The following is a 20318-nucleotide window of genomic DNA, read 5'->3' on the forward strand; positions in this document are numbered from 1 at the left end:
CCAGAATGCGTCAGAGCCAGACATCCGATTGGCCTGACACAAGCTGTACACAGTTTTGCACACTCGTTCACACCAGAGCTCTCACACAGCTACCTGGGCAACCTTACCTGACGTACACTCCTAGCTCCCCAACATCCTTCACATAACCCCTCACGACGGCCCCCTTCCAAAGGTTCTTGATCGATGCAAGCTCGGGGTCACACACTGAAAGCTTCTTCTCAGGGTAAACCCTGGAGAGACCAAACGCGCATCAGCAAAATAATTCCGAATATTATGCAAAATTAAAAAAAATAGAAAGTAATCATCAAAAGACATTTTTAGTGTATTTCTGTCTCAACAAATGGACGGTGCAAATGTCGGCTAATTAGCAGCAGCCTTCTCTGCGGAATTGGCCCTGATGTGCAGGCGAGTACAGTTAATCATTTGGTGACTTCTGCTGCATTTACATTAAGTGTCCAGTCTGAAAATATAGAACAGCATGTAAAACATTGTTCTATAAAAGGATGGATTCGAGGGCCTGAGCTCCAGGGAGCGGTTGGGCAGGCTAGGACTTTATTCCTTGGAGTGCAGGAGGCTGTGGGATGATCCTATAGTGTACTGCATACGACCATGAAAGGAATAGATCGGGTGAATGCAGAGTATTTTACTCAGAGTAGGGGATTCAAGGACCAGAGGACATGGGTTTAAGATGAGGAAAGGTTTAATAGGAACCTTAGGGGGGGCAATCCTTTTCACACAGAGGGCGGTGGGTATGTGGAAACGAGCCGGAAGAGGTAGTTGTGACACATACTATAAAATTATAAAAAAGACATTGGACAGATACATGGATAGGAAGGGTTCGGAGGAATACAGACCAAACGTGCAATGGGATTAGATTAGATGAGGCATCTTGGTCAGCATGGATGAGGTGGGCCGAAGGGCCTGTTTCTATGCTTATATGACTTAACCACAATGTATTGCAACAGTACAGGGGAGGGAAGGAGGGAGACTCACCTAGATTTCCTCAGAGAAATTCCAAGTTGATTCTGACTCTTGGAAATAACACAACACCTGAAGAAACAAAGAACCGAGAATCAATGGAAGACAAGGATGTACCAGAAAATTCAACTTCAGCTGATAATTACTTTGGAGGACATGGGACAGAGGAGTGGGGGGGGGGGGGGGGGGGTGTGGAGAATACTCACAACCTCACTATGTCCTCTCACATCCAATCACCCTTAAACTCCCCCTTTTCTCTCATAAGAACAGAAGCGGGCTTGGTATTCAGTGAAACCTATTACCTCAGTGTCATTTGCCCGCACTAACCCCACCTATCCGAATCACTAGTTATCTAAAAACTTCTCATCTGCCACAATGATCTCAATGCCTGACTCCACAACACTTGGGTGTGGAACACCAACCCCACCCCCCCATCACTTGGTTGAAGAAGTCATGTGTCTCAGGTGCACATACCTGACCCCGTATGTGGAGTGACCGCTGGATCTAGATGCCTCAGCCAGGGGAAGTGTTTCTCCTGCACCTCACCTCCCTCCCTCTACCCTTCCTTATCTCTGCTCTGCTCCATGTCACCCTTCCTTTTTCCTGTAAACCCTGCTTCTATCCCTCCATTCTCTCGCCCCGCACTGCGCAGTTTAGTTTAGCGATACAGTGCGGAAACAGGGCCACTGAATTTGTGCCGACCAGCGATCGCCCCGTATGCTAGCACTAACCTCCCCACTAGGGATATCTTACAACTTTTACCGAAGTCAATTAACCTACAAACCCATACGTTTTTGGAGTGTGGGAGGAAACCAGAGCACCCGGAGAAAATGCACGGTGCCACAGGGAGAACATACAAACTCCGGGCAGACAGCACTCTGTAGTCAGGATCAAAACTGGGTCTCTGTCGTTGTGCTGCCCCGTCCCCTGCCATACATCACTCCCTGCAGTACCGCATCCCCAGCATGGCAGTGGCCTCCTACACTGCATCACTCCTTCCAGTATTGCACCATTGCACTGCATTGAACCCTTCTAAACTGCATCACACCCTCCAGCACCCACTCCATGCTGCAGGAGCCAGAGTCTCTCCACTGGTTCATGAACCCTAGAGTTGCTGCCTTACAGCGCCAGAGACCCGGGTTTGATCCTGACTGCGGGTGCTGTTAGTATGGAGATTGTACGTTCTCCCTTTGATCGCGTGGGTTTTCTGCGGGTGCTCCGGCTTCCTCCCACACTTCAAAGACGTGCAGGTTTGTAGCTTAATTGGCTTTTGTAAATTTTCCCCAGTGTGTAGGATAGTGCGAGTGTACGGGGTGATCGCCGGTCGGCCTGGGCGGTCGCCTGAACGGCCTGTTTCCGTGCTATCTCTAATGTCACTGCCTAGGGGCACGTCCGCCCCTCTGACGCCCGCACCCAGCTGCCACCCGGAACTGGAGGGTGAACAAGGGCACCCCCTGCTTGCTGCTGGCTCCTGGTACCCACACCCACCTGACGAGGCTGCCGGGTACCAGTCCCTGCAGCGGTACCTCGCTGTACGTGTCTGTCACATCACACAGGCCTGCCCGACCAGTGGTGCCCAGGGGCAGGTTGACCATTACCCCCACGCCGGGGACAACCCTTCTGATAGTGCCCAGGGTCACCGCACCTTCATCCAGCGAGCAGAGTCCTGGGAAAGTGTGTTGGGAAGACATCGTTTAATGATGATTTAGCAACAAATCACAGAGCAACAAGCAGTCCCATTCCCCCAGCCCCGACCTCCCCGCTCACAGCTGCTGGGGAAGAGCACAAAGTGCCTGGCCAGCAAAGTCCTCCCAGTATTCTGTATTTGCCCCCAGCTCCAGAACCTGGCTCCATTGCCCCCAATTCCCAGCAGAAGTGCTTTGCCCTATACACACACACAGTCTCCAGAAAGATGTGGAGGCACAAGGAACTGCAGATGCTGGTTTACAAAAAAAGACATGGAATGCTGGAGTAATTCAGCGATTCAGGTAGCCTATCTGGAGAACATGGATAGGTGACGTTTCAGTGTGCTCGTCCACTGCTGATTTTGCAATCTGTCACTGTTTAAGTGCCTCCATGTCTTTTGCTGGACTAAGCCTCTCCCTTGCCTTTTACCCTGTAGACTGCAGGGTGGTAACCGACCCAGCTCACCCCTTACCCTGACACCCAGCCCCGCAGGCCGTCGGGCTCAGAGCCCTCTAGTTGCTCGCTTCACCGGCCTCCTCCCTCCTTCCTCAGGTCCCAGCTCCCAGAGGCTGTTCCACGGCCAGAAGTCACCTGATCCTCGGAGACCACTTGTCCCAAACCCTCCCAACAATCACCTCCCCCCCAACAGTGATCTGTCCCCGATATAAACATTCGCAGCTCCTCCCCGCCCCCCAAACCCCCTCCCCCCCAATCCAGGCAACTCCCCCAGTTATTGTTTATTGCCTAACCAAGATAGATTTGGCTTGGAGGAAGATACCGTACCCGACACTTTGCCCCCTCCCCACCCTGCCTCCAGTACCCCACACTCAGTCTCACCTGTGAGCGAGAGGCAGAGGCGGGTGCCGCTGCTGTCTGGGCTGATCACGGTCACCGTCAATGCCTGACCGGACTGGAAGGCTCTCTCGGGATGCTTCATTTTCTGAGTTTGAGGGAGAGGAAGAAAACCTTTCAGGGGAGTTTTATAAATTAGACAAGCATCATACAGACTCCTGCTGACCGGAAATGTGCTACCCCAAATGGCAACGATGGCTACCCCAAATGGCAAAATAATGGACAATAAATACACACTATCAGCTTGATGGGAGGTACAGGATCTGAGAACCGTGCATTCATCCTTTATTTAAAGGCACCTCCTTTAATCTGGATAAACGTACGAGAGCACACTTGAAATCCCCCCGGAGTCCCACCCCCCACTGAAGGCGTGGTGCTTAGGCCAGGTGAGGCGGCCGATCTCGACTTCACTGGGATTTCCACATCTGATCAGTGGGCTGATTTTGCCCTCTGCGACCAGGGCTCTGGAACTGTGGCCCGGCCGGAGCCGGCTGACCCCTTCCCATAGCCAACTTCGTGGGCCGGCATCGTGGCTTGCCGGCAGCCGTTCCGGTACCGTTCGACTCCCTTCAAAGCCTGTGACCTCTGTTAGTCTGGCAAAACAGATAATCCAGAAAGCCTCTGGAACTAAGGGTGCCAGAAAATCATTGTCAATGTCATTCCTGGTGCATATGACATTAAGCGCGGGACTCTCTTGGAATCAACCACGACAGGACAGCCTCCCAACTCGCAGGAAGCCCTCCACGTTATTCTGCCCACCATTTTAATTCCCAACAGAGAGCCCGGCACTCACCTTGTGATTGAGGGACAGCAGCAGCAGCTCCACATTCCCATGTATATCGTGGGTCACTTCAACGTCCAGACATTGCTTGGCGCTGTAGTACTGCGGGCAGTTGAAGGGGTAAAATACGTCAGACATGATAGGTTGAGGCAGGTACTATCACAACGTTTGAGAAACATTTGGAGAGGTACATGGACAGGACAGGTTTAGAGGGATATGGGCCAAACACAGGCAGGTGGGACATGTTGGTCGGCAAGTTAGGCCGAAGGGCCAGTTTCCACGCTGTATGACACAATGTGGTAGGAAGAGGGCACATCTGTAACTGTCCCTGAACACGTGTGTGTGTTTGAGTGGACACACGCAAACAAACAAACAGTGCCCACCAGCAACTTGGAGAGCCAGCACGGAGAGTTCTACTCCCCAAATCCCCTCCTCGGACAGCGGAAGCGGAGAGACACAAGGTCGTACCCTGTACACGTAGCAGGTCAGTGCCTGGCCAGGCTTGAAGGCTCGCAGCCTGTCCACCAGATTGCCCTCCTGCAGCTCGGCACCATCTCGCCCCGACAGCTTGCTGGAAGGAACAGGACAGCAGGTCATGCACAGAGGGAACCAGGGGCGGGCTTGTGACTAGATCCAAGCTCAAGTTTCTTTCAAACATTCAACCTTAAAGATGTGCAGGGCAAGGTTTTTTTTAAAACATAGTGAGCGATGGGTCCTGGCATGCACAGCAATGGTGGTGGAGGCAGGTACAATAGAGGTCTTTAAGAGGCTTTTAGATAGGCACATGGATAAGCAAGGGATGGAGGTATACAGATCATGTGCAAGCAGAGTAGATTAGCTTAATCTGGCATCATGTCTGTGGGCCTGTTTCTGGCATCATGTCTGTGGGCCTGTTTCTGTGCTGTTCTATGTTCTCTTTGGGAACATCTGCTCCCGCGGTTGTCAGCTTCAGTAGGAGCCACACTGTTTAATCAATGTCCCCTCTACAGCTCTCACTATTGGTGGTGACTCCCCATGTCACAGTCCATGCTTCATCTCAGCTTGGCAGCCACAGAACACGCCCAAGCAGCAAGTGTTGGAGGCTGTTCAACTGTCAGACACATCCCACTCTACACAGCCATCGGAGACGGCAAAGCATGATGTGTTCCAGAAACCTTCACAATCCAGAGCAGACCACATAGTGCCACAGGGACTCAGAAGGGCAGACAGCATGTGGAGGGAATGGACAACAGACGACGTTTCGGGTCGGGTCCCTTCTTCAGGCGAAAGTTGTAATTCCCAGCTGGGTACCTTCCCTTGCTGGCTTCCAATTCTGAATTCTTCCAGTGTAAATGTTTTCTCTGCACCTCCCCTGTTGAACCCTTCTTTAATTCTAAAGACCTCCAAGGTCACCCTTTAGATTCACATTTCCAAAGAAAACAACCCTGGATGGCTCTGCACTTTAACTGGTTCTCTCTCCAGAGATGCTGCCCGACCTGCTGAATGTTTCCAGCGCATCTGTTTTCATATCAGGTTTCCAGCAGTCAGAGCTTTTTGAAATTTGCCATAGTTTAATCTTTCCTCTTAGTTTAAACCCTCCAGTTCCTTTACCCTCATGATTGTTACCTTGTGCTTTGACTAACGGCTTAACATTCTTTCCGCACTGTGGGGACGTGACATTGAGCTGTGTTCTAGGAGCCGTATACAACTGATGCATCCTACACTAGTGCTCACTGCAATGCTATGCCTCACCTGGGTCTCAATGTCAACACCGGTGTAGTCACTGTGAAACGTGAGTGAGTGATCGGCAGAAACCTAGCATGAGAGGAAGATAAAAAAGAATATGTCAGAAGCAGTAAAAAAATGAGACACTAAAAAAAGACACAAGATGCTAGAGCATCACAAAATGTTGGAGTAACTCAGCGGGTCAGGCAGCATCTCTGGAGAGAAGGAATGGGTGATGTTTCGGGTCGATACCATTCTCCAGACTGTCTGAAGAAGGGTCTCGACCCGAAACGTCAACCATTCCTTCTCTCCAGAAATGCTGCCTGACCCGCTGAGTTACTCCAGCATTTTGTGATGCCTTTGACCAGCATCTGCAGTTATTTTCCTATACAAGATGCTAGAGCAACTCAGCGGATCAGGCAGCATCTCTGGAACACATGGTCTGAATCAATTTCAAGAAGAGTCCTGAACCGGAACATCACCTATCCATGTTCTCCAGACATGCTGCCAGACCCGCTGAGTTACTCTAGCACATTGTGTCTTTTAAAAAAATAAACCAGCCTCTGCAGTTCCTTGTTTCAATGAGAAACTTGCTCATTATCTTTCTTTATTGATTTATTATTGTCATGCGCAGCCAGATAAGTTTCTTCCCCAAAGCAATCTGCACACTCAATATGAAAAGCTACTGAGTATTGCTACCTAGCTCGCATTTTACCGTACTATCACCATTGTTTATTGATATATTGCAACATTGATTATTTATTTATCTTAAGCCCTAGTTAAATAACATTGTTTTTAAATTGTGCCCTGTGCTTTTATGTTAGTATATTATGCACCAATGGAGTGGCAATAATAATTTTGTTGTATGCAGTGCTTTCAACGACAAATAAAGGCAATCATTCATAAAAGGAAATATCTTGTTTTGTGTGCTCTCCAGGTAAATCATGTAAACACGAGTACAGCACACAGTGCCAAAGAGAAAATAAAGAGACTTCAAAGTACTCACTCATAGAACGCAGGTTAAAACATTTGGTCCAACTCAGCCATGCTGAACAAGTTGAAAACAGAGCCAGCCCGCCCAGTCTCTCCTTATAACTCAACCTTTCCACACCTGATTACATCCGTGTAAATTTTGCCGCACACTCTCCAGTTTAGTATCATCCTTCCTTCAGCAGGGTGACCAGAGCTGTACACCCTTTGCCCCAGTTGAGGACTTAACATTTGGACCATTTCCGTAACTAATTGAAAGACTAATAGCACCTACTTGTGGGACTTTGTATCCTTGCATCCGATGACCATTGCGGTCACGGTGTCACCAATCTTCTGGCTGGCCGTTGGAACCGTGCCGTCCGAGACCTGGTCGAGGATCTCCGAGACGTGAACGAACCCGGTCACTCCTCCGGACAAGGCGATGGTCAGGCAGGTCGGCCGCACCGACTTGACCGTGCCGCTGACGGTGTCTCCGACGCACAGAGAGTGTTGGACCAGAGGCACTGTTGTCGCTGCCGCTGCCACCGCTGGAGGCTCGAGGCCACGGTCCCTGACCGCTCTCCGCCATTTGCCGGGACCCCTGGCACTCAGCGGGATTCCCTGGTGCTCCTTGCCGCCGGCCTCCACCTTCACAGAGACCACCTGCCCCTCGCAGAGCTTCTCCGAGTCAAAGTGGAAGGTGTCGTTGCGATGGGCGGCGACGGGGATGAAGGTGAGCTGCGAGGAGCCGGACAGCAATCCCACAGCCAGACCCGGCGCCACAAACTGCACCACAGCTTTCTGCTGCACAGCTCCTCCCGGCTGCAGGAGATGCACAATCACAACATGATTAACTGCAAGCTGTACACTTGGCGACCGTTTCACTGAACATATGTGCCCGGTCACCAATGCCTGCTGGATCTCCCAGTGGCTAACTATTTTAACTCCCCATCCCATTCCCACACTGACCTGGGTCTCCTCCACTGTCAGAGTGACACCACACGCGAACTGGAGGAACAGTACCTCATCTTCTACTTCTGTACCTTATAACCCAATGGCATGCACATAGAATTGTCCAATTATAGGTAACCCCCTTCATCCAGTCACTTGCTCAGCTTTGTCCCACCCCCGCCTCTCTTCCAGCTTTCTTCCACCACCCCGTCAGTCTAAAGAAGGCTCCCAACCTAAAACGCCCGCTATCCTTTTTCCCAGATTAGGGGGATTGAGAACAAGAGGTGTGAAATTTAAGGCGAGGGGGAAACGATTTAATAGGATCCTGAAGGGTAATTGGTTTTTTTTACACCAAGGGTGGTGGGCACATGGAACGAGCTGCCAGAGGAGATAGTTGAGGCAGATACCATCATAATGTTTAAGAGACATTTGGACAAGTAAATGTATCGGGTACCTTTCGAGGTTTATGGGTCAAGCGCGGGGAGGTGGGACTAATGTAGATAGGACATGTTGGTGGGTGTGGGTTAGTTGGGCTAAAGGGACCGTTTCCACACTGTATGACTCCGTTCATGCTATCTAGAGATGCTACCTGACCCGCTGAGTTACTCTTGGTGTCTTTTCATAACTGCAGGTTGTCAGTTCAACCCATTACCTAATCCTCTCACGATAATTCCAACTCTCCCTGGAAGAATCTTCCATACAATGCCAGACTTCATCAGCAGCTACAGCCCGAACCATTCCCCACAGACGGACAGACAGAGGCTTTGGAGAGCACCAGACCCACACGCCATACCTTTTTGACACTTGGACGCAACAGTTCCGGGCGGACAGAAACGTGAACTGTGGAGGAGAGGAGATCGACGAACAACACCACCGCTGTCATCTGCTGCCCCTGGCTCAGGCTTGCACCTGAGGAAGAAACAAAGAGGAAGCCGGTCAATAGAGTGGCAAAGAAGGCACACAGTATGCTTGCCTTCATCAGCTGGGGCATTGAGTATAAGAGTCCGGATGAAATAATACAGTTTTATAGGACTTTAGTCAGATGCAGTTCTGGTCACCCCATTAGGGGAAGGGCATGTAGGCTTTGGAGGAGGTGTGGAAGAGGTTTATCTGAATGATGCCTGGATTAGAGGGCATTAACTACAGGGAGATTGGATAAACTGGGATTGTATTCTCTAGAGAGTCAGAGCCAAGGAGAGACATGATTAGAAATATATGAAAATATTATAGGCACAGATAGGGTAGACAGTCAGAATATTTGTCCCAGAGTGGAAATGTTCAAGACTAGAGAGCACAGCTTTAAGGTGGGAGGAGACAAAGTTTAAAACAGATGTGTGGGACAAGTTATTTTTGTTAAAAAGAGAATGATGGGTGCCTGGATCGTGCTGCCAGGGGTGGTGTCAGAAGCAGATATGATAAGGGTGTTTAAGAGACTGTTAGAATGACATATGGATATGCCAGGAATGGATCACATGTAGGCAGAGGAGATGAACGACACTATGAGTAGGAAGGAACTGCAGATGCTGGTTTGTACCGAAAGTAGACACAAAATGCTGGATTAACCTCGCGGGTCAGGCAGCACCTCTGACCCACGACTCTTCTTCAGGTTGAAAATAGAGGTGGGCTGGGGGGGGAGGATCAAACGAGGCGAGAAAAGAACAGAACAAATCAGGGCCGATAACAGATGACGTCAGGAAGGGTGGAGACCATAATGGCCCATTGGTGGCTGTGGAAGGTGTGCTAACAAGAGGGATACAGTGGAACTGATAGGACGACTAGGGTAGGGGAGGGCGGGGACATAAAAATTATGTTCGGCACACAGACATTGTGGGTCGAAAGACCTGTTACTATGCTGTAATGTTCTATGGAACCAGGCCACATGGGCAACAAATGTTCAGCTCAATAAAACGACACAACCCAGGCAGCAGGGCCTCACTAAAGACTCTGATTGCGGCATGTGGTTTGAACTCTTGGCTCGGGGACAAGATAAATGCTGACTCGTGGAGGTCTGCCCCCTCCCCCTCAGCCGGAACGCCAACACACCAGATGTGAACGCACCCCTTTGGTGATAGCAACTGGCTGTGACTGTCAGACCGGCAACGGCCTCACAGGTGAAGGTCATTGTCCCGTCAGGCCTCTCTGCATCCACGGTGAGCTCCAGCCTCTCTCCGATGAACAGGCGGCTCAGACTGGCAACCACCGGGGAATCTGTAACAACAAACAAGGGTCAACATCTGCAGCTTACAACCTGTGCCCCACACCAGGCGTTCTCTGTAGAACCCCCACCCCGTCCCTTCCATTACACTCCAGCCTGTAACGTCTTAACACCAGTGTATTATGTGTCATTGATGTCAGGCAAAAAAAAAACTCCCACAGGGATATACATGGACAGTCCTAGGCTGCACATTAAAGGCAGATCTAACAGAGGAGGTAATGTAGTGTGAATAATGACCTAAACAGAGAGAATATGATGTTACATTTCACCATTACCAGCAGGTTGAAGAATAGATTTCCCCCAAAAAACAGACTCAAACGCTAATCTCAACTGTAAACTATGGACTGTCTTTGATTGTCTTGGGAGATAGAGTGAATGTGGACAGGATGTTTCCAGTAATTAGAGTCAAGACCACAGCTTTGGAATAAAAGAACCTATCTTTAAAATGGAAAAGAGGAATTTCTTTAGTCGGAGGTTGTCGAATCTGTGGAATTCATTGCCACAGACAGCAGTAGAGGTCAAGTCAATGGATATTTTTTAAGGTGGAGATTGATTAGTATGGGTGTCAGGGGCTATGAGGAGAAGACAGGAGAATCCGGTTGAGAGGGAAAGATAGATCATTCATGATCAAATGGCGTAGGAGACTCGATGGGCTGAATGGCCTAATTCTGCTCCCGTCTTCTGGTCATGGTTTATTGACCCACTGACGTCCTCCAGCACTGTGCTCTGCTCTAAATCCTGGGATTCTCTACTCCCTAAAGGTCAGAGATTCAAGGACAAGCTGGGGGAGGTTGGCAGAGGAAGTAGCTCAAAGCTGTGATTATTTTTTTAAATTATAAAGGATGTGTGTAGTTGCAGAACCACAGGTAGATTGAATGATGCTCCAGACCAGCCCACTGAACAGCAACATGGTGGCTGAATATCCTCCCACTTATCCTGTCCCGCGGTTGTTCCCCCGATACTGAGCCAGACAGCTTGCTGCCTCCCCGCACCAGTTATTGTGACATTACCCCTCCGGCCCATGTAGGCCCTGATGAGCTCCAGCTCCGCCAGGTACTGCCTCAAGAGGGCCAGGCTCTCCCGGTCAGCGTCGCCGGACCCACAGTCCGACACCTTCAGAGTCAGCAACGCTCGCCTCTTCTCCGAGTCCAGGTTCGTCACCATGGCAATCACGGTCTGTCCCACCACAAAGTGGTCCCCCGTGTTGGTGACAAACTTGTCACACATGGCCTGGGGAAGCAGAAATGATCACATGCCACAATCACCACTCCCAGGAACAAACTGGTGCTCATATGAACCCACTCCTCAACTTCAACACCTCAACTATACTCCAGCTCACAGCTCTTGCTGGCTGTTATTCTAATCATAATCATCAAATTAGGTTGAAGGATGGCAGGGCGGCACAATAGCACAGAGGAAAAGTTGCTGCCTTATAGCGCCAGAGATCCAGGTTCAATCCTGACCTCAGATGATGTCTGTACGTTCTTCCTGTGACTGCATGGGGTTTCTCCGGGTGCTCCGGTTTTGTCCCACATTCCAAAGGCGTACAGGTTTGTAGGTTAATTGGCTTCTGTAAATTGTTCCTTGTGCGCAGGATGGAAAACTGGGCTAACATAGAACTAGTGTATGGGTGATTGTTAGTTGGCGCAAACTTGATGGGCCGAAGGGCCTGTTTCCACGCTGAAACTCAAACTCAATAAGATCACATAGAACATAGTACAGAACAAGAACAGAGTCTTCAGTTGTAATACACCTGGTGAACATGATGCCAAGACCAATTCCTATATGCTTGCACAGTCGGTATCCCTCCATATCCCTGCTTTCCTAAATGGCTCTAAAATGCCACTATTATATCTGCCACCACCACCACCCCTGGCAGCAGGTTCCAGACACCCACCACTCCCTGTTAAAAAATGTGCCCCACACATCCCCTTTAAACTTTGCCCCTTTCACCTTAAAGCTATGTCCTCTGTCTTTGACGATTCTAACCTGGGAAAAAGGCTCTGTCTACCCTATCTATGGCTCTCAATTTTATGCACCGAAATTCCCACCCGTGACTTTTGGACTATACATTATTCTGATTATAAATCCGCTAAAGCTTAGATTAGATCCCTTCCTATAATTCACCATTGAATGTCCGTTGTATCATCTGCAAATTCCCTGTGCTGCTCGGCTACATTCCAGTCTGCAACTCCTGAGTATCTGTTATCCGGTCTATAATTTCCCCAAACTCTGATTAGATTCCAGCCAGTGACACGTGCTGTGCAGTACACGCTCTTCTACAGCATTAACTGCCTTGCTGGAAGAGAGCACGCATGCAAGGTCCACGCCAACCAGGGCACACGATGTCACCGACCGTACACTGGAATAGGAAACGAGACTCACAGCTTTGGGAGCCAGGCCAAAAAGTCCATGCGCAAACTCCACAAACACGCCGTACGGCATGACGTTCTTCACCATTGCTGGCATCACCATTCCCACCTGGGAGCAGAGAGAGGCAAGCAGTTACAACACGCCTTTTGTTAGCATCATTCCCCCCGCCCTATGACGATACGATAGAACTTTATTTATCCAGGGAGGGAAATTTTTGTCTGCCAACAGTCACAAAACACAAGATACATGAGATTAAAGTGACGAGTGGAAAAGATTGGGGATGTGCAAAGATGGGTGGGGGGGGAAAGAATCAGTCACTGTCTACCTCACCACAGAAGGGGGAGGAGTTGTAGTTTGATAGCCACAGGGAAAAAGGACCAAGCTTTCATTCACCTACTTTGATAACGTGCTGGAGGAATTCAGTGGGTCAGGCAACAAACGTGGAGAATAACACCTGAGAGGTGTTTCGAGTTGGAACCTTTCTTTAAACAGATGGTGGAGGGACGGGAAGAAAACTTGAAGAGAGTTGGGAGTGGGACAAAGCCTGGCAAGTGATACTGGTGTGGGGGGGTGGTGATGGGTGGAGTAAGTGACAGTCAAGATGAAAAGGAGACAAAATGGTGCCAGAAAAGGAGAGAGAACGAAATATAAAGCCAGAGGGAGGAATGTTGGTGGAAGGTGTCAGGGGAGGAGAAAGAAGATGGATAAAAGGAAAAATGGGGCTTGGGGAAGAGTGCGATGAACGTATGGAGTGGGGAAAAGGAGCAGGTTGGCTAGGGTGGGAAGAGGGCACAGGAAAGAGAGGATTGGGGGAGGAGGAGAAAGAGATATTACTGGAACTTGGAGAATTCAATGTTCATACCATTGGGTTATAAGTTTCCCAAGCAGAATATGAAGTGCTTTTCCTTAGGTTTGTTTGAGGCCTCACTCTGGAAAGAGCACAGATCCAAGAAACTGCAGATGTGGACATTTTGAGCAGAACTCAAAGTGCTGGGAGAACTCAGCAGGTCAAGCAGCCCCTGTAGAGGGAATGGACAGACGACGTTTCGGGTCCGACTTCCTAAGGGGCCCGACCCGAAACTTGACCTATCCATCCCCACCACCAAGGCTGCCTGACCCTCTGAGTTACTCCAGCGCTTTGTGTTATGACAGAAAGGCCAGTATGGGAATGGGAATTAAATGGTTAGCAACCAGGTCCAGCAGCCTTGGTGGACCAAGCACTCGTGCTTGGCAAAGCGGTCACCTGATCTATGGTTGGTCTCGCCGATGTACAGGAGGCCACATTGGGACCAGCAGAAGCAGTAGACAAGGCCCGTGTCAGATTTTGTTTAGTGGAAGTAGATTTGCATAGGTTACAGACGCCACGCAACTATATGTTGCTTTTAGAATATGGCACACGAGTATAACGGGGTTGGGAGAACTTGCCACCTCACCTGGAGCTCTGTAAAATCCTTCGCCACTGGGCCTTGCTCGATAAAAGCCAGTAATACTGGCTTTCTGCAAAGAATCTGAGAAAGGGGTTAAGGTCAGCAAGTGCTTATTGCAGGAGACAGGCCAGAGGTGAAGTAGTCCTGTCCACGACAGAGTGAGCCAAGACCACTGGCTGAAGAGAACTGTCACAGCAACTCACAAACCAGTGGCAGAATTAGTCAAACTTAAACCAACTCAGATTGCAAGAATTAAACTGAAGCCTGTGAACCTGCAAACTACCGAAAAACCGACTAAAACCACCAGCGGAGGAAAATTAAATTAGATTTAAAAAACAAGGGGAAGATAGCCTTTAGAGCTCTTAGAAGTATTCAAGATAGACACAAAGTGTTGCAGTGATTCAGCCGGCCAGGCAGCACCTGTGGAGAAAAAGGGCGGGTGACGTTTCGGGTCGGAATCTTTCTTCAAACTCAAAGTATTCAGACTTAGAAGTATGCAATATATCAGTGAATACTCTTAAACATTTACAGAGGCACTGTGGAAACCAGCCAGAGTGATTGCATCGTGGCCTGGTACGGCATTCCAAAGCACAGAATCACAAGAGGCTACAGAGAGCAGTGGATTTAGCCCAGTCCATCACAGGCACCCCATCAAAAGCATCTGCAGGAGGTGCTGCCTCCAAAGTCAAGCCTCCCCACAATCCAGGCCATGCCCTCTTCTCACTGCCACCTACGGGCAGGGGGTACAGAAGCCTGAAGTTCCACACCACCTGCTTCAGGAAAAGTTACTTTCCTACAACCATCAGGTTGTTGAACAAACCCGCACAACCCTAACCCTACTCAGCAAGGGAATACTGCAGACCACCCCTTGCAATATTCCTATTATCTTTTTGCACTAATGTCTTGTTCATTTTTTGCACAGTATTTATTTGTTAATGTTATCTGTGGGTGATGCTGCTGTAAGCAGAGTTTTCATTGTAGCTGTATTTACCGTATTTGTGCACACGACAGGGTTGACCTAACAAAGATTAGCGCAGCCGTCTCATGAGGCCTGGGTCAGGCCTTGACACATGAATCCGGGGTTTAGGGAGTGGGCCGAAGGATACAATCCTGTTGTTGGCTCGGCCCCAGCACAGCACGCCGGAGATGACGTCATCCACCCTCAGTCTCTCTGCCAGGACCGGGCAGATGCTCACGTGGTCCGAGAGGTGTGTGGTGGGCAGGAAGGCAGCCGTGTGCTCGGGCAGGATGGACACCTCTAGCCCATCCTTGGCCTTGGCCAACACTTTCACATCCACAACCTGACGGAGATACAACAAAGGGAAATACATTAGCAGCAGGCACGTACTTCAACGGACTAGCTGACGGAACACGCCATTCAGACCCCGGAGTCACTTTTCATAAGCAATAGGAGCAGAATTAGGCCATTTGCCTCATCGTCTACTCCACCATTCAATCATGGCCGATGTAGCTTTCCCTCACAACCCCATTCTTCTGCCTTCTCCCCACAACCTCCGTCATCCTTTCTAATCAAAAATCTGGCAATCTCCACCTTAAAAATATCCAATAACTTAGCCTCCACAGCCGTCTGTGGCAATGAATTCCACAGATTCACCACCCTTTTGCCTTGGTTCTGTAGCTCTGCGCACTTTCACCCTACAAAAACCAGGCCCTGCACCTTGGCCTGGTGGATTGTGCCTCACTGAGGTACAAGTCCCACCTCTACTTAACATCCTGAAATAGATTACGTTGTACTTGTTGGGGGTAAATTCCATCTTTCCCATTTTCCTCAATTAAAACTTCAATATTGTTTATCGCCCAGTTTCCTAATCTTGCCACCTTCTGTCATCCTTCCTGGAATATTCTGGCCCTAAACTCTTACAACCTATCCTTCAAAACCATAGAACAGTGCACCACCAGATCAGGTCCATCGGCCCACAACACCTGTGCCGAAGATGATGCCAAGACCAACTCTTATTTGCCTGCACAAAATCCAAACATTCCCTGCACATTCAAATCTCTTAAAAGCCACTGCCTCCACCACCACCCCTGGCAGCCACCACCCTATGTGTAAAAAAAAAACTTGCTCTCACACTTCTCCTATAAAACATTGCCCTATAACCTTAAAGGTATGCCCTCAAGTCTTTGATATTCACACCCTGGGGTAAAGGTCTCTGACATTCTGCCCTATCTATGCCTCCATAATTTTATATACAAATGACTCCTGCTTGCCAGCTATTGTTTTATGCACTAGCATCTGCTCCCCACAGCTCCTCTCCTACACTATTGAAAGCAGCTTTTCCCCAATGTAGGGCTGTAAGCTAAGGGTCAGCCTCATCCCTTGCATCGGCCACCTTGAAGCTTGCAGAATGCAGGTAGCGGTGGTTGTGTCTCACTGTAACGCTCATGCTGCGGACTCAACAGCCTCCCCATCCCATACCTTTCCAGTTGGGTATGCAGTGGCTCCTTCCCTCCCCTGTAGACCTCCATCAGCTCCGGCCCCTGGGTCCCATCCGGCGTCCTCTCTGGGGGACATAAATGAGAGCAGCAGCCTCTCCTGGGCTGGGTTACATTTCAGGACGGTGGCCTTCACAACCTGGGCAAGGGGTGAAAGTGCAACGTTTAGTTTAGAGATACAGCATGGAACCAGGCCCTTCGGCCCACCGACCACCCGTTCACACTGGTTCCCTGTTATCCCATTTTCTCATCCGCTCCCTATACGCTAGGGGCAAGTTGCAGAGGGCCAATTAACATCCAAACCCACACGCCTTTGGACTGTGGGAGGAAACCGGAGCACCTGGTGGAAACCCACACGGTCACAGGGATAATGCGCAAACTCCACACAGACAGCACCCAGGTTAGGATGAAATCTGGGACTCAGACGCGGTGAAGCGCTGATTCTCCCAGCTGTGCCACCGCGGTGCCCTGAAGATACGATAGTGGGCACAGGAAAGTGTTGGACCGCGCCCCGCTCCTCTCACCTGTCCGACGTAGAAGACGTCCTCGGGGGAAGCGGGGGGCTGGGCGCTCAGTTCATGCCGCGGGACCAGCCCCCGCACGTCACCGTAGAAACACACGATGCAGCCGAATGGCTTCACGCACACGATGTATCCGTGGGCAACCAGCCCGGGCACCGCCTCCGCGTAGCTGGTGATGACAGCAAGCTTTGACCCCACCAGCGTCTTCTTCCGGGTCAACGTGATCCTCTTGGTCTCAGCGTTCACCTTCAACACCTGAGGGGGAGGCAAAGGTCAACTGGGTTATGGAGATACAAGGAACTGCAGGTGGTGGTTTAGAAAGCGCTGGAGTAAAACTCAGAGGGTCAGGCAGCATTGCTGGAGGACATGGAAAGGTGGTGTTTCAGGTCAGGATCCTTCTTCAGACCTGGATTAATAAGACAGGTCCTGGCAAAAGTAGACCGGGGCAGCCATCGGTGGGAGACATTCAAAATGGAACAGAGGGAGATCAGAGACAACTTATTCTGATAATGGTGAAGGGGCAAGGACTGAGGAGGCCTGGATGTCGTGGGACATCAAAGACAGATAAAGAAGGTCAAAGATAGCTTATGAGAGGTTTAGTCTAGCCTAGTCACACAGGAGGACAGAATGAGTTGTGGGAGGCAAATAATAAAGCAATTCAGAGGATCAAAGAGAAACAAGTTTGCAGATGACATATATAGATTGGCGAGGTTATAAATAGGGAGGAGGGTAATAATGGGTTGCAGAGCAACACTAGTGAGATGGACAGATCTACAGCAAGTGGATACAGGGCATTTCATTCTGATCAGACTAGGATATACTGACAAAGTACTAAAGAAGAGGTATAATATGTGTCTGCCAACACAAGTGGACAATGTGACTAGGAATGTATCTGGAATGTAATGGAGGATTACTTGCCTCAGTAGAGGTACTGAGGGACTTTTCTTTGCAGCAGAGGTATCTGTGAGCAGAGTGCCTAGAGATTTAGAGGCCATTTCACACTGTCCTCTCACACATAGGCCCAGACAATGAACATAATGCACACAGCCCTCTCTTACACATTGTACCAGACAGCAAACAATGCACACTGCCCTCTCTCCCGGACTGTGCCCGGAGACCACACCGCCCCTCTCCCCTCTCCCCCTGTACCAGAGACCACACCGCCCCTCTCCCCTCCCCCCTGTACCAGAGACCACACCGCCCCTCGTCCCTCCCTCTCTGTACCAGAGACCACACCGCCCCTCTACCCTCCCTCTCTGTACCAGAGACCACACCGCCCCTCTCCCCTCCCCCCTGTACCAGAGACCACACCGCCCCTCGCCCCTCCCTCTCTGTACCAGAGACCACACCGCCCCTCGTCCCTCCCTCTCTGTACCAGAGACCACACTGCCCCTCTACCCTCCCCCCCTGTACCAGAGACCGCACCGCCCCTCTACCCTCCCTCTCTGTACCAGAGACCACACCGCCCCTCTCCCCTCCCCCCTGTACCAGAGACCACACCGCCCCTCGCCCCTCCCTCTCTGTACCAGAGACCACACCGCCCCTCGCCCCTCCCTCTCTGTACCAGAGACCACACTGCCCCTCTACCCTCCCCCCTGTACCAGAGACCGCACCGCCCCTCCACCCTCCCTCTCTGTACCAGAGACCACACCGCCCCTCTCCCCCTCCCACTCTGTAACAGACCACTCTGCTACCGCCACTCTCCTTTCCCACTCTGTAACAGACACCACACTGCCACTGCCACTGCCACTCTCCTCTCCGTACCAGAGACCACACTGTCCCACTTCCCCATGCTGCACCGCCGTGAAGACTCTGTACCTAGCCCCATTCTCTCCACACTGTGTCAGACATTGGGCACACTTACCCTGCACTTAATCTTGTCTTCCACACTGTACATTTTCTCTGGATGCTGCAGTGGGACATTAGCCAGATGGGTTCGAGGCACCAGTCCCCTGATGCGGTCCGTCAATGTTACAAGTACCCCAAATTTCTCCAGGGAGGCCACCTTGCACTGAAATGCAGCAACGCACAAAGGACACGGATGAGAAAACCGTTTGACACCAAAATTACCCTTTTGCATGAACCAAGGCAACTTCCCACAGATAGACACAAAGTGCTGGAGCAACTCAGCAGGTCAGGCAGCATCTGTGGAGAACATGAATAGGCAATGTGTCGGGTCGGGACCCTTCTTCGGACGTCTGAATAAGGGTGCGGACCCAAAACATTACTATCTAGGTTCTCTAGAAATGCTACCTGACCCACTGGATTACTCCAGGATTGTGTGTCTATCTTTGGTATAAACCATCATCTGCAGTTCCTTTTTTATTACAGCTTCCCACACTTGGAATCCTGTTTGCAGTTACAGGGAGGACGACATTGAGTTAGAATGAGTGTAGAAGAGATTCAACAGGATGTTATCTGGGCTTGTGTTACAGAGATAAGGGTCGAGTGAAAGATGTCGGACAAGAGCTTCAGGCCAGACTGGTCCGCTGGGCTGGGTGTGAGAGAGGAGCCTGACAGGCACAGGCTAGTTGGGTTGGTTCTGCTGGCAAGTCCCACATCACAGGCAGGGATGGAGCAAGTGGCACAAGCTGGGCTGAAGGACAAACAGCAGGGGGCGGCACAGCGCTAGAGCTGCTGCCAGTGTCACAGACCTAGGTGCGATCCTGACTATGGGTGCTGTCTGTACGGAGTTTGTACGTTCTCCCTGTGACCGCCTGGGTTTTCTCCGGTTTCCTCCCACACTCCAAACACGTACAGGTTTGTAGGTTAATTGGCTTCCACAAGTTGTAAAATTGTCCCTAGTGTGTAGGGTAGTGCTAGTGTATGGGATGGTCACTGTGTCGGCACGGACTCGGTGGGCTGAAGAGTACGATGGGAGGAGGCAGAGAAGAGTAGGGGGTAACCAGTTAATCAGGAGCTGTGGGCGAAGCTGGAACGATGTGGAACTCGAGGCCTCCGGTACGCAGCGTGGGAGCTTTCCCGGACACACCTACCTCAATCACCTGCCCTGGGAGGATGTCCTGATACCTCAGAAAGGCGGCTTCAATAATGCTCCTGAAAATGGAAAATACAGCATAAGTGAGAAGCTCAGTGGACCCAGCCACTCGGGTACATTCCTCAGGTCTCTGCTCTCCATTGGAGCCTGGAAACAAGGCTCCAGTCAAAGGTCTCTGAGCATCATTCCAAAACACAAAAGCGCACACCCCAGTTTAGAATAGTACATCACCAGATGATCAGTGTCTGTACCTGTCTAACCCACCCGGGGAGGGTATGGTGGGACAGAGTAGAGGGAGTGTCATTCAGTGTCTAACCCGTTTGTTTTGTGGAGGAAGCATTAATCAGAACCTAATCCGCACCATTGCTGCTTCTTTAAAATACAAAAACTTTTATCCAGAAAATAA

General features: G+C 50.4%; 2 protein-coding genes across 2 annotated transcripts in view; one reads left to right on the top strand and one right to left on the bottom strand.

Annotated features, from left to right (window-relative positions):
• The window catches only part of LOC144601263 (glutathione S-transferase omega-1-like), a 131536-nt gene that overhangs the window by 98588 nt on the left and 12630 nt on the right, over positions 1-20318 (top strand). The gene's annotated exons all lie outside the window — the stretch shown is intronic.
• The window catches only part of pdcd11 (programmed cell death 11), a 39571-nt gene that overhangs the window by 9913 nt on the left and 9340 nt on the right, over positions 1-20318 (bottom strand). The window contains exons 11-28 of the mRNA XM_078413278.1: positions 19911-19971; positions 18779-18925; positions 16918-17169; positions 16377-16532; positions 15043-15237; positions 13943-14017; positions 12522-12617; positions 11147-11366; positions 9980-10129; positions 8715-8830; positions 7266-7792; positions 6029-6091; positions 4766-4868; positions 4310-4399; positions 3502-3604; positions 2467-2644; positions 994-1050; positions 108-230 (exon numbers count right to left, since the gene is read on the bottom strand). Of these exons, the coding sequence (XP_078269404.1) occupies positions 108-230; positions 994-1050; positions 2467-2644; positions 3502-3604; positions 4310-4399; positions 4766-4868; positions 6029-6091; positions 7266-7792; positions 8715-8830; positions 9980-10129; positions 11147-11366; positions 12522-12617; positions 13943-14017; positions 15043-15237; positions 16377-16532; positions 16918-17169; positions 18779-18925; positions 19911-19971 (2712 nt within the window). The remainder of the gene's footprint in view (positions 1-107; positions 231-993; positions 1051-2466; positions 2645-3501; positions 3605-4309; positions 4400-4765; positions 4869-6028; positions 6092-7265; positions 7793-8714; positions 8831-9979; positions 10130-11146; positions 11367-12521; positions 12618-13942; positions 14018-15042; positions 15238-16376; positions 16533-16917; positions 17170-18778; positions 18926-19910; positions 19972-20318) is intronic.

Source organism: Rhinoraja longicauda, chromosome 16, assembly GCF_053455715.1.
Source record: "Rhinoraja longicauda isolate Sanriku21f chromosome 16, sRhiLon1.1, whole genome shotgun sequence".
NCBI lineage: Eukaryota > Metazoa > Chordata > Chondrichthyes > Rajiformes > Arhynchobatidae > Rhinoraja > Rhinoraja longicauda.